Source organism: Lissotriton helveticus, chromosome 7 (genome assembly GCF_964261635.1).
Source record: "Lissotriton helveticus chromosome 7, aLisHel1.1, whole genome shotgun sequence".
Lineage (NCBI taxonomy): Eukaryota > Metazoa > Chordata > Amphibia > Caudata > Salamandridae > Lissotriton > Lissotriton helveticus.
In genome coordinates, this window is record NC_136068.1 from 1,928,620,660 (window position 1) to 1,928,646,209 (window position 25,550).

General features: G+C 46.5%; 1 protein-coding gene across 1 annotated transcript in view; it reads left to right on the forward strand.

Annotated features, from left to right (window-relative positions):
* LOC144770910 (uncharacterized) overlaps positions 1–25,233 on the forward strand; it is a 135,796-nt gene extending 110,563 nt beyond the window's left edge. The window contains exons 7-8 of the mRNA XM_078655709.1: positions 14,570–14,662; positions 23,102–25,233. Coding sequence (XP_078511835.1) covers positions 14,570–14,662; positions 23,102–23,754 — 746 coding nt within the window. The 3' untranslated portion in view covers positions 23,755–25,233. The remainder of the gene's footprint in view (positions 1–14,569; positions 14,663–23,101) is intronic.
* The last annotated feature ends 317 nt before the right edge of the window (positions 25,234–25,550 follow it).

Consider the following 25,550-nt stretch of genomic DNA (forward strand, 5'->3'; position numbering starts at 1 on the left):
CCTCAAGGGAATGATAAAAGGATTACCAGAGAAGCTTAGGCGGAAATGGGACATTCTTTTACCCTGCTTGCTCTTTGCTTACAGAGAGGTCCCACAGAAGGGGGTTGGCTACAGCCCTTTTGAACTTTTGTTTGGCCACCCTGTGAGGGGTCCACTATGTTTGGTGAAGGAAGGATGGGAGTTACCTCTCAAAAAGCCTAAGCTAGATGTAGTGGACTATGTACTTGGTCTCCGCTCCAGGATGGCTGAGTATATGGAAAGAGCATCCAAAAACCTGGAGGCCAGTCAAGAATTGCAGAAAGCTTGGCATGACCAAAAGGCTGTTCTGGTTGAGTTCCAGCCAGGGCAGAAGGTGTGGGTGTTGGAGCCAGTGGCCCCAGCAGCACTCCAGGACAAATGGACTGGACCCTACCCTATCATTGAGAAAAAGGGAGAAGTCACCTACTTGGTTGACTTTGGAACCCCTAGGAGCCCCCACAGGGTGCTCCATGTGAATCGTTTGAAAGCATTTGTGGACAGGGAGGACATGAGCTTGCTCATGGCCACAGATGGGGAACAGGAGGAAGAGAGTGACCCTCTCCCAGACCTGCTTTCTCAGAACCCTGATGATGGTTCAGTTGATGGAGTAGCCTTGGCAGGCAGCCTCACTGACCAGCAACAGAGGGACTGCAGACAGGTTTTGCAAGCCCACAGACACTTGTTTTCACTCACACCCAGCCAGACAAACTGGTGCACCCATGAGGTGGACACTGGTGACAGTCTGCCTGTCAAGAATAAGATCTACAGGCAACCTGACCATGTCAGGGATTGTATCAAGGCTGAGGTGCAAAAGATGTTGGAGCTTGGAGTGATTGAGCCATCAGAGAGCCCATGGGCCAGCCCAGTAGTCCTGGTGCCAAAACCTCATACCCAAGATGGAAAGAGAGAAATGAGGTTTTGTGTGGACTACAGAGGCCTCAATGCTGTCACTAGGACAGATGCACATCCCATTCCAAGAGCAGATGAGCTCATTGACAGATTGGCTTCTGCCAAGTTTCTGAGCACATTTGATTTGACAGCTGGCTACTGGCAAATCAGACTAGCTGAGGAGTCAAAAGCCAAGACAGCATTCTCTACCCCCAGTGGACATTATCAGTTTGTGGTGATGCCCTTTGGTTTGAAGAATGCACCTGCCACCTTCCAAAGGTTGGTGAATCAAGTCCTTGCTGGGTTGGATGACTTTTGTGCAGCATATCTAGATGATATTGCTGTCTTTAGCTCCACATGGGAGGATCACCTGATCCACCTGAAGAAGGTTCTGGAGGCCCTGCAAAAGGCAGGCCCGACTATCAAGGCTACTAAGTGCCAGATAGGGCAGAGTAAGGTTGTGTACCTGGGCCACCTAGTAGGTGGGGGTCAGGTTCAACCACTGGAGAGCAAAATCCAGACCATACAGGACTGGGCTCCTCCCGTTACCCAGACACAAGTCAGAGCCTTCTTGGGCCTGACTGGGTATTACAGAAAGTTTGTGAAAAACTATGGGTCCATTGTGACACCATTAAATGACTTGACATCCAAGAAGATGCCAAAAAAGGTTCAGTGGACAGTTAGCTGTCAGAAGGCATTTGATGACCTGAAGAAGGCCATGTGCTCTGCACCTATCCTGAAGAGTCCTGACTACTCCAAACAGTTCATTGTACAGACAGATGCTTCTGAGTTGGGGGTGGGAGCTGTGCTCTCACAACTTAATCAAGATGGTCAAGACCAGCCCATTGCTTTTATTAGCAGGAGGCTGACCCCCAGGGAGAAACGTTGGTCAGCCATTGAGAGGGAGGCCTTTGCTGTGGTTTGGGCCCTGAAGAAGTTGAGGTCCTACTTGTTTGGAACTCACTTCCTAGTTCAGACAGACCATAAGCCCCTCTTGTGGCTAAATCAGATGAAGGGTGAAAATCCCAAACTGCTCAGGTGGTCCATTTCCCTACAGGGGATTGACTTTACAGTGGAGCACCGCCCAGGGACTGACCATGGTAATGCAGATGGTCTCTCCAGGTACTTCCACTTAGAACATGAAGACTTATCTGGTCAAGGTTAGTTTAATGTCCCTGCGTTTGGGGGGGGGGTTGTGTAGGAGAGTAGGGTCTGCTATCCTATGGTCACCCCAAATTTTTGCTTTTTGCTTCACTGGTTTTCGACTACTGAGGCTGTGGGCCTGCTAATCAGACCCCCAGCCTGCTGTTCTCTCTCTAAATTATTAATACATGTGCTATAGGTACATACCACAATTGGAAATGGACTCCTTGTCAGCCCCTGTACCATGCACTATAGGTGCTCAGGGCATAGGTGCCACCAAGGCCTACCAGGGGCTGCAGCATATCTTTTGCCACCCCTGGCTGGTTCTTAAATTGACACAACTGGCTGATCACTCAGCTGGGGCAAGGTGGTGTAATCACCCCTTGCTTAGGTATAGTATCCCTATATCTAAACCTATATCTGGACACATATAAACCTGTGAGCCACTCCTATGGAAGGCCTCATCAATCCTGGAGGCAGAGTGCGTGGTTTAATGTGAGATGGAGCTCTAGCATGAGCTGAGCCTGTCTGCAGCTGTCGGGAACAACTCCCTAAGCTGTTTCAGGATAATGCCATACCATATACTATTAAGTGCATTATAATCCTCGCGGTTATATAGCAACTTTGGTTTGGCTTTATCAAAACATGTCGTGTAAGGTGTCATACGATTTGGAATACTATCCCCTCGCCAGTTCTGGCGACGGGGATAGCATTCCACCCCTCTAGAGGGAGAAGACATGTTACTTTGCTGAAATGCGGTTAATTTTAAAAGAGCCTCACATCCACAAAATGGATGCTTCTGCCACATACACAGGTCTGACCCCCTGCAGCTGACCGAAACTCAGCCAAGGGGGCCTGGACAAAGGGTTTCCTGTCGCAGGGCGGTGTTACACCCCCTCAGACAGGAGATAGTGGATTGTAGCAGGGAGGTTTGAAAGAAACCAGACAGTGCCTGGGGAGCACAAGGCTGCCCCTTGCATAATCCGGCCAAACCGGTTCTGGGGCACTCCAGACCCGTCCCAGTGCGGCCAGGATCAAAGGAAGGGGGTGTAACCACCCACTTCCTGGGTCCCACCCATAGGAGGGGACCTAGCAGGTAATCCAGCCCCCCAGATTCGAGAAAGAGTGGGAGCAGTGCCAATGCACTTCAGATTATCCTGATGAAACATAAGAAACGAAACTCTGGACCCTTCGACATCCTACTCAACGTAGAAGACTGAAGAATCTCCCTTGTGGTCAAGGAGTGACCACCCTGTGCAAACAGGCACCATCCAGCCTTCGACGTCTGCTTTGTTGCAGTTCCCGCCGGAACTCGAGCGACAGAGATCGACGAGATCAAGCTTGCCTGCCTTCCAACAGCCCGATCCACAGTCCCTGCAGAGCTGAGACCCGTGGAGGCGACCGGAAGCGTGGGGCACGCCATCTTGAATTGACCACGAGACGCTGACCGTGCAGCCCACGAGTGACCCTCGAAGCTGTGCACCGGGGTTTGAGAAGCCCCAACCCTGAGCCACTCTTGCACCGAAGTTTCAGCCCTCCACACTCGACGAGTGCTGCGTGGGGCCCTTCTGCTCCATTTGGCTCAACGCGTTGGTCCGGTCACTTGCCAGCCGGCTTGTGGCCCCTGTACCGACGAAACTTGAAATTCGACCTGCGATTCTGGTTGCTCCAGATTTGCACCAGCTCCCCTGAAAAGGAGCCCCCACTCTGACCCTCCTGGTTCGAGTGAGAAGCAATCTCCCGGTTTCGCGTGAATTGCTTTTGCCAAGTGTTGTTTGCTCCAATCTTGAAGCCGACAGCGCCGACGGCGAGAGCCTGCGTGGGACAGATCGTGACCCGCTCCTGGACGTCGTAGATGCCCCAGAGCCCACGGGACAGCGGAGAGAAGCTCCTCGACAACCACCTGATTGCGCCCGACATTGCCTGGTTCCATCCTGGTTCCACCCTGGTCACTGCTGAGTGACCCAGACTCTGTCCCCTCTGCTTTCAGGTACTTTTCGACTTGAGTCCACCCTTGGACTCCACCGGACACTTCTCTTTCACCTCGCCTGCAGCCCTTTCAGCTCCAAGCACCAAGAACCTGCGTGACGAAACCCGACTCAACTTCGACCCTGTGCACCCACTTCCTGTGGGTGAGGTAACATTGCAACGCCGGTGTTCCCACACTGGTACACACCTCTAGGGTCTGTGTCTCAAGTTTTGTTCCTCTAGGTTCAGCGGAAGTGTCCTTAATCTCTAACTTTGTAACTTTTACGCACCATTGACTTTACATTGATGCAAGCCGCACTTTACGTGCTGCACCCGAATCCCGCGGGCTTTTCCCGACTTCAGCATTGCTAGTCCTGACTGCTCCCAGCGATTCCCTAGGCCCTAGGTCTAACCACTGATCGATTGGTATCTCTTATACCATTTTTAGGTCTCGCCTGTCGATGCGCATGCGCATCGAGCAAGCGAGACTATAGGGGCTCATCCACACTTTATCTAACTTGCAAGGAATCGTGGCGATTCCTTGCAGTGCCCGTGACTTTTAAGCTCAATGCGCATGTGCATTGAGCTTAAAAGCGCGTGCACAGCCGCCCGCATTCCTCCGACACCTTTGAAGTGAAGCTTAGCTTCACTTCAAAGGCCCGGCTTGTTCACACCCACATGCCGCTCTGCCCCGCTCCGCCCCCTCCCCTGAGTCATCCTGCCTGCCCTCGACGTTCCCCCCGCCCCCTCCCGCCACGCAATGCCGAGAGCTTGTTGTCACTTTGATTCCGGCTTAATGCTGAGGCTGCTGCCCAACGCGTGACGCATTTGTTAAATGAACCTTGATTGAATGCGAGTTATATTTAATTTAATTTGCAGTGTATTGGTTTAATTAAAGTGACTGTCAGAAGAGAAGGGCGCACACACACGGTGTGCCTAAACTGGTCTCTGCCCTCGCGGCCCTGGCGTCTCTTTTAGGATGTTACCTCGTTGGATTAGTCTTTACACTGATCATGCTTCGAGGCGCCCCTCTCTACCTCATGTCTTAAATTTGGCGCCAGTCCTCGTCCTGTTCTACAAATATTATGACTGCTGCAATTTATACCACACTCTACTGTCTTTACTTTATTTATATGTAGGAACATTTTAGGAATATGTAATATGTATGTCTTCTGTAAAGCGCTTTGGAACCTTTGGCTAATGTCCGCGCTATATAAAAATGCTGTGCGGTTGACTCTCCACCATCCCCGCCATTTCTTTTATGAGAGGCGTACTTGGCCCGCCCCGGGGTCCATTCTCTGCTGGAAGAGGCCCACCTTCTTCAAGTATGGCAGCGCGCCTTTCTTTTGTCATGGACATCGAGGCTTGCCTTCAAACACACTTTTACTCTCAGCGCGGTGCTCAGCAACGTTTATGTGACACTTAATACACTTGAGGAGTTATTGTAGCAATTTACATCCGGCAGTATACTTAACTACATGCAGCCCTTCAGCATCAAGAAATGTGACTGGCTCTGCGGCAGAGCCTCTGCCCCAGTCCATTAAGCCTCATAGAGACACCAACCTGACCCGTGACTGTTTATGCTCCAGGCCAGAACCTCCATTGAGATGTCAGTCATGAGACTACCTTCCCCACAGCCCCTCAAGCCCCATGGAGACATGAGACTGACGTGACTTACTCTGTCCGGGCCCTAACGCAACAAACTAACATACAAGTCTTGAAGCGTTCCCGTTTTCCGGACTATACTGCAGTTCAGCTGCTCAGCAAACCGAAGGATCCTATCTTGCACACTTGTATTTTGCAGGTTTTTTTTTTTTGCAGTTTTGATATAGCGCAAATTCAACTCTAAGCTATTGATTGGAACGGTTAACATGGTACCCGTTACATTGCACAAGGACAAATTTGGTTTTTGTAGGTACGGATAATGATGCGATTTCCCCAGGATCACTGGATGTCGAGCCAACCCCAAGATTAGAACCTGGTTCCCCCGCTCAGAAGTGGTTAGCCCAGACTGATGTCACATTCTCTCCCCATGGCCTAATCTTCACAAACCCGTGTGAAATCTCGAGGGGAGCTGCGAGGTTTAAAGGACCCGCTTTATCTTTCTGTAAAACGCGCTCATTCATCTTCTGTTTGAGCTGTAATTGTTTTGTACGATTCTTTCCTTTTAATAGTAGCTTCTCCTCTTTCTTAGTGACCTTTGGAATTGTAAATGTATGCCAAGGTATCTATTGCTGTTAGCGTGGGTAATACAAGCAATCTCATTTATTCATTCATTCAAATATAATATTGCGCATCCCCAACTTGCTGACCCGTCCTGTGTTTAATGGCTGTAGAGCATCCCCAACCGGCTGAACACGTCCTGTGTTTAATGGCTGTGGAACTATTGATCTCTGTGTTACACATATAGCCCCTGCATCCAGGTACATGGTACATTCTACAAATATTATGACTGCTGCAATTTATACCACACTCTACTGTCTTTACTTTATTTATATGTAGGAACATTTTAGGAATATGTAATATGTATGTCTTCTGTAAAGCGCTTTGGAACCTTTGGCTAATGTCCGCGCTATATAAAAATGCATACATGCATAAACTTATAAACAACTCGCACTATGTATTAATGCCTAAATAAACATACTCCATGTCGGACAAACTGGTACATGACAGAAGAACGGAGCAAAGCAAGGCAAAGCCCGGACTAGCACCCTGACACCGCCCGGAGTGTATCGTACGCTACAAGTGCCTTAAAGAAGAACAACCATTCGTAATAGTATTGTAATTCAACCCAGCGCACCGATGACAGCGCTCCTCAGCAGAGAATTACAGAAGAGACAGTAAGAACATTCATAAAAAGCCATAAACACAGCAGCTTGCCTGTTAATTAGATTGCTTTCTTATAACAGCTGCTAACTATCCATGCTTTGCAAAACATTAAAAGGTACCTCCCACTGTTAGTTCAGCCGACCGTCTCTAAAAACCGGGACATGACCTTAATTTCCTGAAATCTGCAGGGAAGGCTGGAGAAAAACCGGGACTGTCCGGGCAAATCCGCGACGCCTGGTCACCCTATGCTATTGAACGAGGCTATTCTTTGTAAATTGCATAAAACTGAGCTTTCTCTTTCAGTGCGTGCGTTTACTCCACATAGGTATCAGTAGGTGCCACTGTGGAGGAACTGTGCATAGATGCCTGTCAGACCCCGTCCGTGTACATTGTGTGTGCTTGTCAGTTTTTGACTCGAATGGTGTGTTCTGGGTGTGCATTAAGTGCACTTGTACATGTTGGCTGTGCCCCAATCTGTGCGTGCGCTCCTTATGCGCGGGCGTCTCAATATACTTTATTTGTGAGTGCGCATTTTGCATTTGAACGTAAGCACGTGTTTGTGACTGACGCTCGCAATCTTCTAGCCCTGGAAGTGCCCCTGCGTGACTGGTGTCAGCACAAGCCCTTCCCGAATCCGTCTGTTTCTGTGTTTATATCTCCTGCGTGTGTGGTGTTACTAGGCCCTGGCGGCTGCGTGTACTTCAGGCTACCTGCGCCCTGGCACATCTGAGGTATGCAAGTACAATTTCTTGATTGAATTTAGGGCAACCCTTCTTGACCGTCACACCAATGGCGAATCCATCCTCACCCTCCACTCCTCACCCTCCACTCCTCACCCTCCACTCCTCACCCTCCACTCCTCACCCTCCACTCCTCTCCTCACCCTCACTCATCCTCACCCTCCACTCCTCACCCTCCACTCCTCACCCTCCACTCCTCACCCTCCACTCCTCACCCTCCACTCCTCTCCTCACCCTCACTCATCCTCACCCTCCACTCCTCACCCTCCACTCCTCACCCTCCACTCCTCTCCTCACCCTCACTCATCCTCACCCTCACTCATCCTCACCCTCAACTCCTCATCCTCACCCTCACTCATCCTCACCCACCCTCACTCACCCTCACTCATCCTCACCCTCACTCATCCTCACCCTCAACTCCTCATCCTCACCCTCACTCATCCTCACCCACCCTCACTCACCCTCACTCACCCTCACCCTCACTCATCCTCACCCTCACTCATCCTCACCCTCACTCATCCTCACCCTCACTCATCCTCACCCTCAACTCCTCACCCTCACCCTCACTCATCCTCACCCTCACTCATCCTCACCCTCAACTCCTCACCCTCACCCTCACTCATCCTCACCCTCACTCATCCTCACCCTCAACTCCTCATCCTCACCCTCACTCATCCTCACCCTCACTCATCCTCACCCTCAACTCCTCACCCTCACCCTCACTCATCCTCACCCTCACTCATCCTCACCCTCAACTCATCCTCACCCTCAACTCCTCACCCTCAACTCCTCATCCTCACCCTCACTCATCCTCACCCTCACTCATCCTCACCCACCCTCACTCACCCTCACTCACCCTCACACAGTGCAATAGGTCTCGGAGCATTTGAGTTAGAGCTTTTAGAATTGTTTATGGCTTTTTTTATTTGTAATTCTTTAGCATTGGCTACAGGAAACAAAAATGCTAAAGATTTACAAAAAAAACCCATAAACAATTCTAAAAGCACTAACTCTAATGCTGCGAGACCTATTGCATTTCCAATGCTTGTTTTTGTATATGGTTTGAGTGGCCCCTAGGCCTCATCCAAAATTGTGCAACTTTGTATGTTATACTGTGCTTTTGATTTAACGCTTGTGCCCCTTTATTCATAAAGAATACTGGGGATTGTCTTTAGTAATAAATACATATATTTTTATAATATATACTTGTGTGGTGTCCTTTCATTTGATATTACAGGATTATATGTGGTAAAACAGCTCGCTTAACACGACCTCTTAAGTTAAGCATTTAGGCTGCTTAGTCCATGCTACCCCTAGGATAGCTTGTCTAATAAGGTTGACTTACAACCAGACACCATAAGGGTTGTTTGGACTGATACACAGTGGTTCCAGAATTGGAAACATTATATATCAGGCCAACTTCTCACACTGGTGGTCATAAAAAGCGAATATTGTCTCTTACACGCTGAATGTAAAATTCCCGCCTTCAAACAAAACAACTTTTTTCCCATCTGCTCAGCACCCTGCCCCACATGTTGTTTTCCTTATCCCGCCCGCCCGCCTGAAAAAAAGCCAGTGCTTTTTCCATGACTTTCAACCGTGCTGAACAGCAGATGTGCTGCTATACAACATGGATAAAATACATTGACATTACCCATAGCTCTCGTATGGCAGAGACCTACTGGCTTTGCCAATGCTTTTTGAAGGATTGCGTGTTTAGGGGCAGGTTTGATCTGATCAGGCGTGGCGGTGCTGCGCTGCAGCTTTTGTAGCGTTGTTAGGGCAGGAGTGCTGCACAAGTACAAACAGCCTCCCTTCCGTAGTGAGACTAGAGGACGAGCTGGAGGCCATCAGGAAGCAGCGGATGTCTGAGCTGAGGCCAAGCAGCACAGGGTGCCTGTCCTTTGCTTGAACTGAAATGCAGAACCTTGATGAGGTTATGGAGGAAATCCAATTAACCAACAGCGAGAAATGTGCGCATAATGAGATCGGAGCCTGGAATTTGAATAACCAAAATAAGGCTCAGTGGATCTGTGCTTTATTGCAGAACACGCTGTCCCCGTTCCACTACTGTATTTTACCATGCAAAGACAGGATTCTCCATATATCGGTCCAATCTTCTCTACATAAACACACTCCTGTTAACTGTTCCTTCTTTAAATGCAGGTGCGCCTCAGAAATCCGTGGTTGCAAAAAATGATATACGTCAAAATATAACATTGCCAGGGACACAGGCAAAGGGACAGGCGCGTGCATACACACACACACACATACGCACGTACACACACGTCTTCTCTGTAGTGATAGTTAAGAACGTCCTCCATTGATCTATTTTTGAAGAAATCTGCATGGAACCCTTGAGAGTACAACATGAAAATAATCCGTGATAAGCAGCCAATAAAATTAGCATAAATAAGTACTGAGTACTTACCTGTTGTCAGCAAGTCAGTGGTCAGGTAGATCAAAGTACAGGGGTTGTCTGGAAGATCATAGGGGCGGCGACCTTGAACATCTACTAAAACGTTGACCTCGACTAGATCTGCGAGTGAATCTAGGTACCTTCCCTTCTCCCAATGAAGGGCTATTGAGTACAGTAATTATGGTATGACACGTAGTGAACGGCTTCCTAGTGCTGTGCAAGTCGTATAACAGCATGGCTCACCTGTTATATATTGCCTGACAACTAATTACTTAGTGGATGGAACAACAGCTTCTCCAAACACTAGTTACACTTCTTATCCCTCTACTCTGGTTCACTCACATCAGCGTCAGGGATGCCAGTCCCACTGGGATCCGTTAAAGCCTTGCTTCACTCAGCCCACTGTACACAGGTCCGCATTGTCCCTCTCCCTTTTTGGGTGTTTTTTGTTTTTTTACAGTTTCTATATAGCGCGAACTCGACCCAAATGTATTGGAGCACTTTATATGAGCTCTAGTTACATTACACAGGCACACATTGATTTTTTTGGTAGGGATGTTGAGCCGTCGCCGAGACTCAAATCACGATCCCCAGATACAAAGTCAACAACCAGGGCCGTTCAGCCACATCCTCTACCCAAGTCCGTCTAGATTGTGTCCATCTCGCATTTCAAAGGTATGCAATTACCATCATTCAAAGACCCTCATTTGTATGTAATCCGGCACAATCTGGAATAATAACCACCAGCTCCTGATAGTTTTGTGCCCAAAGTTTACTAAAAACTGCGATCATGATGCTTATGCCAAACAGCCCAATTCTTAATGATGGTTTCGTCACTGCTGGCACATCCGAGGGAGCATATTTTTGTTGGCAGCTTTCTCAACACAGCGAAGTAAGCCATCTCTGCTCTGTTGGTCCTGCTGTCGGATGCCAGACAGACACAATGAAGGATGCTGAAGGCAGCCCTGGTCCCAGACTTTGGGACAGGCATGGAGTGACGCTGAACACTGCTTCAGGCACCTGTCAGAGACACTTGTTTCATTTCATGGTAGCTTAACTTGTGCTCATTAAACTGGGCAGACTTTGCTCATGCTGATAGCGGAATAATGTCTGAAATATTTTTGACCAGCGTAGGAGAACTTTGAAATTAGTTGTATGCATACTGGTATTTTTGTAGTTCAGGCCACCTCAGAGATGTTTGGAGCCAGGAGAGGGCCAAACCCTGTGTGAGGGGGCATCCCCCATCATTCAAGACCTTGGCATGGCATTGGAGAAGCTGAGGGACACACATGTGAAGGGCCTGTGACCTGGCATGTGCATTGAGAAGCTCTGCCTCTTATGGGGCGCATGATCCTGCCTGATGTCCTAGGGGTTGTGGTTCTCTGTGAGACCACTGTTGAGGTCACTAGTATATGACACAGGTGTGCAGTGAGCACTGCAATCATGGGAAGCAGTGATGTATGGCACAGGTGTGCAGTGAGCACTGCAATCATGGGAAGCAGTGATGTATGACACAGGTGTGCGGTGAGCACTGCAATCATGGGAGCCATCTGGAATAATAGCCACCAATTCCTAGTAGTTTTTGCCCAAATGCTGCTAAAAACTGCGATCATGCGGCTTATGTCTAATGCCAAACAACCCAATCCCTAATGCTGTTGTCGTTACTGCAAGCACATCCATGGGAGCCTATTTTTGTTGCCAGTTTTCTCAACAGGGCGAAAGAGTGGTGGGTGGGTGAATCCGTATGCCATTGTCTTAAAGGGTCCACAACTATTTATATGGAAGATGCAGGTAAAATTCTTTCCCAAAACCAACACTATACTTGACCGTTGCCACACTGAAATTATCAGAAATTTCACAACACTGTTCATGACACATAGTTTTTCAGTTTTACAGGGATGAGGTTGCAGACTATTTTGTAACCCTGAGGCTCTTTCGGGTTCAAGTTACCTAGATAACGTCCCATGGCCCTCGTTCTGTGATGCAGGACCCTTCTCCGTGCCCACAGTAGGAGCACTAAACCTTTAAACCTTTTTATCTCAGTCGGGCCTCTCTCTTTTTTTTTTTTTATATATATATTTTTTTTTTTAAATCTTTATTAACATGAAGGCATATTAAGCATTTATTATGACACAATCAAGCATTTAGTCTTGCTTTCGCATATTCATCTCACTGTAATTTACAGTTTGTATTACATAATCTCCATTCGTGACGTAACCTACCCATGCTAAAACTTATGTAATCGCTCTCATATGTCCAGATATCAGTCATCGGAGTTTACCAAAGTTTCTCCCGTTGTGTGTTGCCTAACATGAGTCCCCATCTTACAAATTCTAAGAAACCCACCCCCCCCAAACATGAGTCATCACTTTCAAGTATGCTTCCACACAACTCCCCCCATCAGCAAGCCTCCATGCCCCTTTGCTACCACTCAATTAAGTTGTTTCAGAACGTCACTGCAGTTGGTCTGTTCAGGCAACTATCCTCGGCCCCATCCGTTACTCATCTTCCCCCTCGGAGTCCAGCTCGTCTCCTTCCGGCAAAGGTTCACATATCTCTCCCCTGTAGACATTCCATGCTGCCCACACCTTGTTCCATTTGCGGGGGGAAGTTCGAAGGACATATACCGCCCTTTCCGTAACCATCAGTATATCCATGTTTTTAGCCCATCTGCTCGCAGTGGGCAGTTCTGGAGCCCCCCACTTCTGCGCAATATCTCGCTTAGCCACTGTCATGGCCAGTGTAGCCCAAATTAATCCATATCTATCTAGGTCGTTGGGATCCCAGATGTTCAAGAGGCATTTGCGTGGCTCTGGCAAAACGGAAATCTTAAGTGCTTGGGAGATTGTACGCATTATTTGCCTCCAGAATTCCTGTATCTGTGGGCAGTCCCATACTGTATGAAATAGTGTTCCCTCCTCCCCGCAGCCCCTCAAGCAAAAGGGGTGTGGTGCTCTACGTATTTTGTGGAGCAGCGTTCTAGTGTAGTAGATGCGGTGTAAAATTTTCAGTTGCACCAGTCTGAACTTTGCCGAAATGCCCACCTCTCTCGGGGAGGCTAATGCCTCATTCCATTCCGATTCATCCGCCTCACCTATCTCACCCTCCCATTTTTCTTTGAGTTTCAGTGTAGGGTCCTCCAAGTTGTTGACCAGTTTTTTGTATGTGAGTGAGGTCGCGCTTTGTTGCATAAATTCTGTCAGTAGTCTATCCTCCAGTGGTGAGGATTCCGGTATGTCCGTGCCCGCTGGAATCGCCCGGAGCAGTGCGTGTCTAATTTGTACGTACCTAAATGTTTCAGTGGGTCTAAGGCCATATTGCTGCTGGAGCTGTGGAAACAGTATTACCGTGTCCTTATCCCAAAGGTCCCCTACTGTGGAAATGCAGTCGGGCCTCTCTTTGACAGAAGTTTGGTCCCCTTTGTGTCTTGGCGCATCATCACAAGATTTCTTGATTACGAATATGTTCCTACTAACTGTCAAACTGTTGCCATTACAAATGATTGCGAGCTCTGTTTGTCTATGTCAGTGTCCTTTCAAAATCCTTGCTTGCTAGAGGCAATCCTTCCTCTTTGTCCCTCCTTTTTTTTGTTTCCTCCCACTACAAACCAAATTCACACAGGTAAAAGACATTGTCATTTACAGCGCCAGTAAATCTAAATCTCACAAATGCAAGACCAATTTGCATTGCAAATGCTTGTTTTAAATGCATCCCATTTTGGGATGAATTTACAAAAAAATGAAAAGTTGTGAAACAATTTTTGGAGAGAAGGGAGTGGACCTGAAAAAAGATTTTGTCCATTAACGAAGGGCAAAGGATCCCGTAGAGACCCCTTCCAGTTTGCAAATGGGTTACCCCCTCCCGTGTCAGTAAAATATGAATGTTTTGTGACCGCATTGATGCATACTATAATGAGTCACTGTTTGGAAGAGACTCCCAAAACGTCCCTTGCAAATAGCGATTCCTCTTGATTTCCTAAACCCATTTAACACCTTGGCTGCTATGACTTTTCCCCTCCTGTGCTGATTGATTGATAATCCCATTGTTCATGACAAGGTCAGCTCGTCATTAGCACAGCTCCAGTGTGCCTCATGACGAGCTGAGCTCGTCATGAGCATGGAAGGGGTTAATGATTTGTGATTCAGTAACATGTTACGGATTCCCTAAATGGATTTAGTACATTCGACAACTGCAATTTTTTGTTGCAAACCCTGCGACCCTTTACTGAATTCCGACCTTTCTTTAGGGAAAATGGGATATTTGTTTAAAGTACAAGCGGATATCTAAGGCTAATTATAACTCCCTCATTGACTTACTTTAAGCATATGAGCCCCCCGACCCTCACCTTTCCCTTTTCAGAGTGAGCACAAATGTAATTTTTCCACCTGGAATTTCCTTTTATGCGAGCCTGCATGCGCTGTAAAGAAACTGAGGTTTCAAGGCAAGTCTTTAGTCTTCAAGTAACCAATTCATTGATGTTTAATAAGGACTGGAATCAGTGCTTCTTGTATTCTGTCGGGTATCACTTCACTTTTCACGAATAATTTGCATCTTCTTTGTTCAGGTGAACCAGGCAGTACATTAGTTAAGACTGAGGAAGACAAAGCAGAAGAAACACAAAGCCGTAAGGAGCCTGAGCCTCAGCAGAAAGCAGCAGGTAGATGAAAGCGTTGGCGGGATGACAATGGGGAAGATGAAGGAGCTGGGGTTTGTGCGGTCTCTATATATGGACGCCTTTTGCTTTGTTCTCCTTCATTGATTAAGAAACCCTGCGGGTTGGGGAGCGAAAGGCTAAAGAGGCAAATTGAATGATCCATGAGTGATGCCCAAAGACAAGGGTGTCAAATGCACTCCTACAAAGGCAGGATCCATGCCAGACTTTCAGGATATCCACATGAGATACCTTCAAATACAATTAATCTGGAAGAAAATAATTTACAAAGGCAACGGTTCTCATAAACTGACGGATTATGGCGGACGAAGGGTATCAATAGGCTCTATTACTTGACGAGCTTCTGACTACACAGGGTGCCACTCTTGTTACGAACACAATGACATGATAGCCCTTTTACAGAGTTGTGTGAATCATAATCTTTTCACTTAGCGGGGTATGAAAGCTACACCCTAGCAAGGCACTGTATGCATGAATATATGCAATAACTAGGTAGGGATCATTCTCAGCTCTGAAGTAGGCCTCCTACTTAAACAAGAATCCTAGCGGGCCAAAACATGTTGGCTTATGATGAGTATGTATGAGCATTAGCACTTGTTTACCACCCCTGGTTTCACTTTGAATCTTACCTAGGGTACTCAATCGATAAAGAAATGTTCAAGGCATATGAGCTGCAGATTACACACTGTGCATAGATTGCCACCCAGTGTTAGGCCCGGATGTTTGCAGTTTGTTTTTGTCCTGAAAAGTTCTTTGGAAGTCACGAGATAGGTGACTCCTCCTTTGAACCACATTGCGCATGGGCATCGGCTCCATCCTCAGATTGTTTTTTTCCCGCCATCGGGCTCCGATGCGTTTCCTGCGCTCCGGTTTGGAACCGGATTTCCTTCAGCATGCTTTCTTCAGCCAGTTCGACGGTATTGTTTCGATCGCGCTTCCCATCGTCGCGATTCTTCACCACTTCGAAGTCTTCAATTCCGGTCGACGACGAAGCCCTTCGGGCCTACCTGGGCCTTACTCTCTGGCTCATGGAAAGGACGCCATTCAAGAAGTGTCCTCAATATGGGTTGAAGTCCCCCACACAGATCTACATGAGGTGTGCAACCTTTGCCTCTCACCGGAGCACGAGGCCAAAAATTGTTCCGCTTGTGCCTCTTTCCGCTCCAAGAAAACAATTCGGTACCGACAAGCTCGAAGAACCATGGCACGCTCGTCAGCTGCGATCCCCGACGACATCTTTGTAGAGGGCGTCGACGTGCCAGAACACCAGCAGGCCGAAGGAAGTGCCAGCTCCTCGGATGCTGAAGACTCAGACGTCGAGGACATCACTCCAGCTCAACGGGTCATAAGTAAGAACGTCGACCCCAACCCTTCCTCGACACCCTCAAAAAATGCTTCGGTCACACCCTCACCTTCGGGTCCGTGTGCACACCGAGAGACTGCTTTCCACGCCCTGCCTTTGGGCCCGCAAAGAAGTCTACTAAGCCTTCAGGCGGCTCGGGCTCTAGTCAGCCTATTCCCGGTGCTGATCCCATACCGACACCGAAGAAGAAGCCTTCTTCCTCAGCCACGCCAACTGCTGCTCCGACACCCCAGCACTCGGCACCAAAGACTCGCACCGGCTCATCAATGCCAAAACCGCACTCAGAGCCGAGTAAAAAAACACCTAAAGGTCCTGACTCACAATCTTCGGAGCCAAAAAAACACCCGGAACCAAAAAAACACGTTCCGGTAAAAGACATTTCGAAAGGTCATAATTCCAAGCCAAAAGACCCTGGATCAGCTACCGAGTCGGTGCCGAAAAAACCTCCGGAACCGAGAACTTCGACACCGGAGGATCTGCCCTACAAGGAAGAGCTTTTTACACCAGATCCTACTCAAAAGACTCCTGTAAAGGATCCTAAGACTGGCCAACTAGCTCTAAGCTCCAAGAAGAGACCACTAGAGGCGCCTGCAACTCCTCCTCCTCCAAAGAAGAGAGACATTGCAACCTCTCCATTAAGGGTCCCTTCTCCACCACCTCCCCAAACTGTTCCTCCTCCTACACCTCCTCCACCACATCATTCGCCTGCACCATCCACTAATCCAGATGATGATGTGCATACAGACTCTGATGACACAGGTGGGGGTGCACATGACCCAGTAGGGACCAATAGTCCCCGTCAGTCACATAATCCATGGCAAGATTATAACACCCCTGATGTGCCTTACGTCTCTCTAGACGATGTATCTCCTTCCAGGGCTTCCCCACCAGAGGACACTATAGGTTTTAACCTACTAATCCAGGGAGCTTCCCAGTACCATGGGGTTGACTTGCACACTGATGCTGTGGAGGAAGATTTCTTATTAGACACTTTTGATACTACACAAAGGTCCACTGCCAATTTGCCAATGCTTAAAGGGGTCATTAAGCACGCAACAGAGGTATTTAAAGATCCTGTCAGGGCTTGGGTCCTTAACCCTCGCATTGAGAAATAATACAAAGCTGCCCCTACAGATCCAGTTTACTTTAGAGGTCCAGCACCACTAGATTCTTTAGTATTATCTAAGGCATGTAAACGTGCTAATTCACAAACATCAGGTGAAATTATCAATCAGGTTACTGTCTAGAACTAACATCTATCCCCCTAAACATACCACCCAAACAGCGTCCGATGTTACAAGAGCATCTATCACTGCTAAAGCAAGAAGTACTATCCTTGCTAGAAAAAAGTGCAATAGAACCAGTTCCTCTGCACAAACAAAACAAGGGAGTTTACTCACTATACTTTCTTATCCCAAAGAAGGACGGCTCTCTAAGGCCTATTCCAGACTTCAGACCGCTAAACATATACATACAGTCAGACCATTTTCACATGGTCACACTTCAACAAGTCCTTCCTCTCCTGTTACAAAACGACTTCCTTGCTACTCTAGATCTCAAGGACGCATACTTCCACATTCCCTTTCACAAGGCTCACAGGAAGAATATTGGGGCAGCACTATCAATTTAAAGTACTCCCATTCGAAGTCACAACAGCACCAAGGGTATTCACCAAGTGCCTAGCAGTAGTGGCGGCACATTTACGAAGACAACACATCCATGTCTTCCCGTACCTCGACGACTTGCTCATAAAAGCCAGCTCATACAACCAGTGTGTGGAACACACCCATGCCACCATCCAACTGCTCCACAGCTTGGGTTCACAATAAACCACACCAAGTCTCATCTGAAACCATCCAAAGTACAAAAGTACCTCGGCGCCACAATAAACACCTCAACAGCGCGAGCTTATCCAACTTCAGTAAGGATAGCCAGCATGCAAGCTCTTCTAACAAAGTTTCAGCCACAACACTCACTTCCAGCACGAGTGTTGATGCAGCTCATAGGGATGATGGCTTCTTGCATTTTCATAGCCCCATGCAAGACTTCAAATGCGTCCGCTACAAGAGTGCCTAGCACGCCAATGGAACCAGGTTCAAGGTCAATTAACAGACCTAGTGTTGGTAGACGGTCGGACTCATCGCTCTCTGCATTGGTGGAACACCAAAAACCTTTCCAAAGGGCGACCGTTCCTAGAGCCGGTTCCTCAAATAGTCTTGACAGCGGACGCATCACTCTCCGGCTGGGGAGCCCACCTACTGCAATACACCATGCAAGGCAGGTGGACACCGCAACAAAAGCTACTCCTCATCAACCACCTGGAGTTATTTGCTATATTCCTAGCACTGAAAGCTTTCCAAAAGCAAGAATCAAACAAAGCTCTGTTAGTCGCACGGACAACATGACAGCCATGTATTACATACAGAAACAGGGTGGAATACACTCCCTGCAACTCTCTCAACTAGCACCAGTAATGTGGTTGTGGGCTATTCCTCAAAACATATTCCTTCTAGCCCAGCATGTTCCAGGAGTACAAAATACCATGGCAGATCTGTTAAGTCGTGAGACACAACAGACCCACGAGTGGGAACTTCACACGCAAGTTCTTCAACCATTCTTTCAGATGTGGGGACAACCTTAGATAGACCTCTTTGCCACCCACGAAAACGCCAAATGCCCAAGCTTCGCCGCCAGATATCCACACCCACTGTCCAAAGGCAATGTGATATGGATGAACTATTCAAACAGATTTGCGTACGCTTTTCCACCTCTACCACTCATGCCACTAGTAGTACGCAAACTCCAGCAGCATTCTCTGACCCTCATCCTAGTTGCTCCAAAGTAGGCCAGACAGCCGTGGTACACCACACTGTTACAACGGTCTGTAGTACCGCACCAAAAATTATACTGTCTCCACACCTTTTAACACAGAACCGTGGAGAGATCAGGCACCCGGACCCAGCTCAGCTCAACCTTGCGATCTGGCTCCTGAAATCCTAGAATTTGGATATCTTAACCTTCCTCCAGACTACATGAACGTCATAAGAGGCTAGACGTCCATCCATAGAGCATGTTATGCAGCTAAGTGGAAACGCTTTGTAATATATTGTCACACCAACAATATTAATCCCCTAGATGTGTCTATTCAACACATCATAGGATACTTACTGCACCTCCAAAGATGAAACTTAGCCTACACGTCTATTAGAATGCACCTTGCTGCAATAGCAGCATGTCTGCAAAACAGACAGCATCTATCTCTGTTCAGAGTGCCTGCTATTAAAGCCTTTATGGAAGGTCTTAAGAGAATAATTCCTCCCAGAGTACCACCTTCACCTGTGTGGAATTTAAACATTGTTCTCACACGGCTAATGGGACCTCCCTTCGAACCCTTACATATATGTGAACTACAATTTTTAACATGGAAGGTTGCGTTCCTAGTAGCTATTACTTCTCTGCGGAGAGTTAGTGAACTAGAAGCACTAACCATTCAAGAACCTTTCTTGCAAATGCATCATAATAAGGTCGTTCTCCACACTAATCCGAAATTCCTGCCCAAAGTAATTTCTCCCTTTCACCTCAATCGATCTGTGGAACTGCCCATTTTCTTCTCGCAGCCACAGACAGTAGCAGAAAGAGCTCTTCATACCCTAGATGTCAAAAGAGCATTGCTATACTACATCGAGGGAACACAACCCTTTCGTAAGACCAAACAACTTTTTGTGTCTTTCTCACCACCACATAGGGGTAATCCCATATCAAAATCTGGGATAGCTAGATGGATTGTCAAATGCATACAGATTTGCTGCCAGAAAGCTAAACAAACGTTATCTGTTCCTCCTAAAGCCCACTCTACAAGGAAAATGGGGGCTTCAATGGCATTTTTAGGGAACATTCCCCTAGATGACATCTACAAAGCAGCTACATGGTCTACACCGCACACATTCACAAAACACTATTGTGTAGATGTGCAAACCAAACAACAAGCTAGTGTGGGCCAGGCTGTTCTCAAAACATTATTTCAAACTACTGCAACAGATAGGGGTGGTCGCCGCTAAGAGTGGGTACTGCTATATAATCTATGCACAGTGTGTAATCTGCAGTTCATATGCCTCGAACGGAAAATGCTACTTTCTTTCTTTCTTTCTTTCTTTGTTTCGGCAGTTTGCCATAAAAGATTGCACAAATACATACATGTTAAAAAAAAAAGAAAACATACAATTTTTGCAATGTACAATCGTTAAAAATTTGAGACAATGAATAAAAACAAATGCCTGCATGGTTGGGTATACCACCGTTACATCGTACTAAAAAGTGGTAATGCATTTCTGATCACATTTTTAAACCTTTTTTGCTTCTGGCAATATAAACACAATGAAGGAATCTGCTGACACTAAAAACAATGATCTGGGAAGTATCGGACTTAATCAATCTATATGCCAGATGACATGATCTAATTCCCAAAATGTTACACAAGGGTTTGATCCATTTTTTCCTGGCTTTAGAGTATGCTCGACAGAAGAAAAATATATGAACCTCATCCTCTTTGTAATTCCCCTCGCACATTAAGCAATTCCCACTTGCAATATGGGTTTCATCTTTATTTTTCCTTGACCAATATCCCTTTAAGTGATTGGTCATAAGGTTTCCATACCTGAACTTCAGAAATAAGGTCTTTGCAAGGGGGGGCTCAACTTCGTCGAGGAAAATCTCAAAGAGGGGCTCATCCTTGAAAGATACAAAATTATTCACAAGAGTCCCACATCTATTCCCATTGACTAATTGGTTGTTTATAAAAGACCAAAAGACTTTTTTCACCAACGTTTTTGTGTTATGCGGTAGCCTTTCTGGGTGCTCCCATAACTGTGGGAGACCTAAGATGGAGAACCATAATTTAATGTGTTTAAGCCAGGGAATAGAGTTCAGCGAGTCTAGGCCCATTATTTCTTGTAACCCTTTCCTGTAGTCATCCAATTCTGGTGTCAGCCACAATCTTACCCAGAACATTAAAGGCCTGAGGGTGGTATAATGATCTGTCCTCTTAAAGTTCAGATCCAATTGGAGAGGCACTAAAGGTGTGCTTGTAGGGACCCTTACAGTACTTCGCATGAATTTATTATCCATTGTCAAAAAGGTATCCTTTGCCGAAGGCCCCCAGATCTCAGCCCCGTAAAGAGCTGCAGGTTGGCAAGTTCCATAACAGGTGTCACCGCCTTACTTGTGCTTGCGTTGAGTTTAGTAATAATGGGTGCGATGTTTTGGGCAAAAATCACCTTACTTTTCTGAATTTGGGGTTTCCAAGTAAATTTCGAGTCTATCTCAACCCCTAAATAGGAAAAGTGGTCCACTAGTTCCAGATCCTGACCATCTAATGTTAAGCACCCTTTATCCGGCCTACTTGGATTTAGGGCCATGCACTTTGTTTTATTTACATTAATTTACCAGTATGCATCTGTTCTTGGCATGTAGAGCTGCAGAGTTACACACGCCCACACGCCTTCCCGGTTACCTTTTATCTGTTCCAATATTATCTTAATTAGATACAGCTTACATGGGCATCCTTCCTTTTCTTGCAAAGCTCCATCATTTCCCTAATGGCGAAAAACAATCTGGGGATGGAGCCGATGCCCATGTGCAATGTGGTCCAAAGGAGGAGTCACCTATCTTGTGACGTCCAAAAAACTCTTCAGGACAACAACAAACTGCAAACATCCAGGCTCAACACCAGGTGGCGATCTATGCACAGTGTGTAACTCTGCAGCTCTACATGCCAAGATCAGATGCATACTGCTAAGTAGCATTTTCCTTCTTTGGGTTTATTCCTGAGGTAATTATATTATTCTGGATTTCTGAACCTGCCCAATAACCATTTATTAAGAACTCCTTTCTTATGGAGGCCGAGTCCACCCAAGTAGCCAGAATGGGGTGATGTTTCCCACGATGAAGCATGCACGATTGAGTGGGTGAGGTTTCCTTATTCTGATACAATTGGACTCTAAACGTTGGACATAAAATTGAGCTTGTGGCATTGTGTGTGATGTACCATCATGAAAACCTGTCACAATTTGAACATAAAGTGGGCATTACTGTCACCAGGCCCTCAGGTGCAGTCATTTGACAGACACAGGAAATATCACGGCTAGAAAGCAGCAGAGGAGGGGCTCCGTGACAAATTGACAGGTAGAAATAAACCTAACAACACATTCCCTTTCTTATGTTGTTCCACATACTATTTTAATCTATAGTTATGCATCATATCCTGCTGCTTTTTTTATAAGGACAGTGCTGCAAACTTCAAGGAAATAACAATGAGTGTCCACTCCGTGGTGTTGAGTGGTGACCCTAGTGAAGGAGAGGTTTCCTCCTGGACTGCCACAGCAGCTGTGGTGGACCTCCAGCATTGTTGCAACATTCCCAAGACCATGATGAATTTTCAGGAAAGTCACAATGTAAAAAATTCACATTTCAGTTTTAAATGTTTGTTTGCTAGATCCAGGGATCCTGAAAACTGGCATAGCATCAGCCACCGGGGGGCAAGGATGGACATTCCTTTATATTCTATCTTCAGTAAATATAATATTGCATAGAGGAAAGACTGTGTTCCAGATCAGTGTGGCCATGTGTGACAGGATGAAAGCAGTCAAAGCGAACGTCTCAGTTTTACTCTCCTGAAGACGCTTTGGACTTTATATAGAGTACTTTGAATGCATTCGACAAAAAGCAGTGGAGATATTTGGAGTGCGAAGAGCCTTTTGCACTCTGAATAAGGGCGGATGACACATCCAGCCAAACTCTAAAAAAGGCAGTTTCTTCCTTTTACATTCACTTCTCAGTGATGGTTTTAGTGTCCTACTGATGAAATCTGCAGCCATAATCATCTCAGCTGTAAAGCTGTACTGCTATGTTATGCACCGGGGCACAGATACGCTAACTTAGGAACATACTGTGTTCTCTCAGACTGATTGTCTTGCACAGATGTACATATGATTCCTGACATACATGTTCTGTACACACTAGATCAAGTACACTTCTAATGTTTTGTTTTTATTTTTATCCAATAGTTGCAGAAATTGGAAGCAGGAATATAAATGCTGTGTACTCTGTACCAGGGGCTGAGAACTCACTGGTGCGCAAGGCTTTGCTTGAGAAAGCTAAAGCGACGGAGGTCAGGAGCTCTGAGAAAGGACCAGGCCCTAGCAGCAGTCCGCTGTGGCTAAGAAATCCTCATGACCTGGAAGGAGAGAAGTCGGCCCCACGTGAAAGTGGTCGTATGCGGCCGGAACATTCTCAGTTGCAGCAAGCAGCTTCTAACATACAAACATCTGATACTCGGAATGATTTTGACAGAAATCTTTGGAAAGCAAACCTTCTTACATGCCAGCAAAATGCAAATATCATTGTCCGACCATTTGCGTGTCCTGAATGTGAGGCATTTTTCAAAACGAAGCAGGAACTTGTCGTACACCAGAGAACTCATGTTGTCATACAAAGCAAGCCCCAACTTGCAGAAAATAGCAGCCAAGAGAGGCCTCATACCTGTGCAATATGTGGAAACAGCTTCAGGCTGAGGCACCATCTGATCCAGCACCAAAGAACGCACACAGGGGAGAGACCCTATGAGTGCACTGAATGCAATAAACGCTTCACTTTAAAAGGAAATCTTAACATGCACATGAGAACACATATGGTAGTATACGAAGCAAAGCATCCATGAGTCGTTGATCCTAGGAGTGGCCCAGCCTGAGGAACTAGCCATCAACCAGACCGAATGCCTGACTCTGGAATAATATGAATTCAGGTCAACGCAAACATATACCCTTCACTGTTGTTGCCAACTCGAAAGACTTTAGTTTGTGTTCTGATAGAAGGTTTATTACACGTATAGAAGGTTGAGGTCTTGATGCTATTGTGTTTCGCCTGGGTGAGGGAAGAGCGCCTTTCCAGGAATTCAATTCCTACTTGGCCATGTAGTCTAACCTGAAACTGTTCTCTATGAAGAAGCAGTCATGGTCCTGGCAGGCACACACAAGTGAAACTGTGCAACCTCCACAAAGAAAGGATCGAGCATTGAAAAACTGCTCTGTTAGGAGGCTGGAAAGGTAATCCTACTGACATGCCTCACGAGACTCTCCCGGCCGGCAGAGACGTTGCAGTCTTTCTCAGCCACCTTCCCTTGTCACAATCATATAGACCTCAACAAGGTAAATTAGTACTTCTTGAAGTTGCTTCCCACGAAAGTTGTTTCAACGCGCAGAAGCCTCACGCCTGAAAAGTGCAACTAGCTGCAACTAGCTGAAAGACCTTTTGCTCCAGGTGTTGGGAACTATATACCCTCCAAAGGGTTTCTTTAAAAATGAAAGTCTAAGTGACTGAGCCCTAATGTAAAGTTAATGCAGTTCCTTCTATAGTGCATCTCAGAGGCAAGTTTTAGTGAGGCTTCTGACAAACTAAAATCCTTGAACATAGTCAACTGTTGCACCATCATTGGGTCAGCAGAGATCATTAATCAGCAGTGATGAAACGTTGCATTGCAAAGCCAAGATGTGAGTTCTGAGCCTGAAATTGGGAAGACCTTTTAAAATAGGAGCATCGTGACCCAAGCATGCTTTTCTCTGAACCACGTGTTGCTCTTGTGCACTGCTGCATTGCATACAATAAGAACGTTGTCTTTTTATGCCAGCAAGTGCATTCAATTGGCATAACAAGAAAATGGATTTACAAAAGCCATTCAAAAGCAGGAAATGCTCATTCAGAAGCTGTGCCAGCCCTATGCAGGCCAGCAGCATCCATGTGTGCCTCTTCTAAGGGGGAGCTGCAAGGGGACATACAGGCAAGAAGTGGTACTTTCTGGGTACAGTCCGTCACGTCAACTGTCCACAGCGTCGACCCACCCTGTCTGCTGTCAAGACTTGGAGGCTGAAGCTGCTTTTATCCCAGATCCACAGTCACCAAGAGTCTCAATTTCTGCTAGCGAGCCCGAAACCAAGAATTGTCTTCTAAAAAACGTTGCAAAGTTATACGGATAAAATAAAATAATGATAAACTAGTGCTGTATAAATAAAAAAGAATCTAGGTAATGAGTGAACTACCAGTAAATTATATTTAAGACTGAAGATCGGGGAGGGGAGTGGATACAGGATGCTGGTAAATAGCAAAATGCAAATAAATCTGGTTCAGATTGATTAAACGAGAACCACACATGCCTATAATTGTCAATATTCTACAAACCTGGCTTAGCTGTGTGTTATGGCAGGAGCCACCGCTCAAGAACGATAGGTTTTTGTGCAAATTAGGACAAATCATCTGGATGAGTTGGCACAGCCCCCTTAAGGATGCAATGGAAACATGTTTTTTTATTTGTATTTATAATATGTCAACATGTTGCTTAGTATGTCTTGCACCACAAGGAGGAAGGTTAAAGGAGGAAGGAGATGTAGTTGTTTGAGAGAACAAAGTGGTGCATACGGAAGGATTCCAGGTGCAATAGTGGAACAGAGGCTGTCTGAAGGG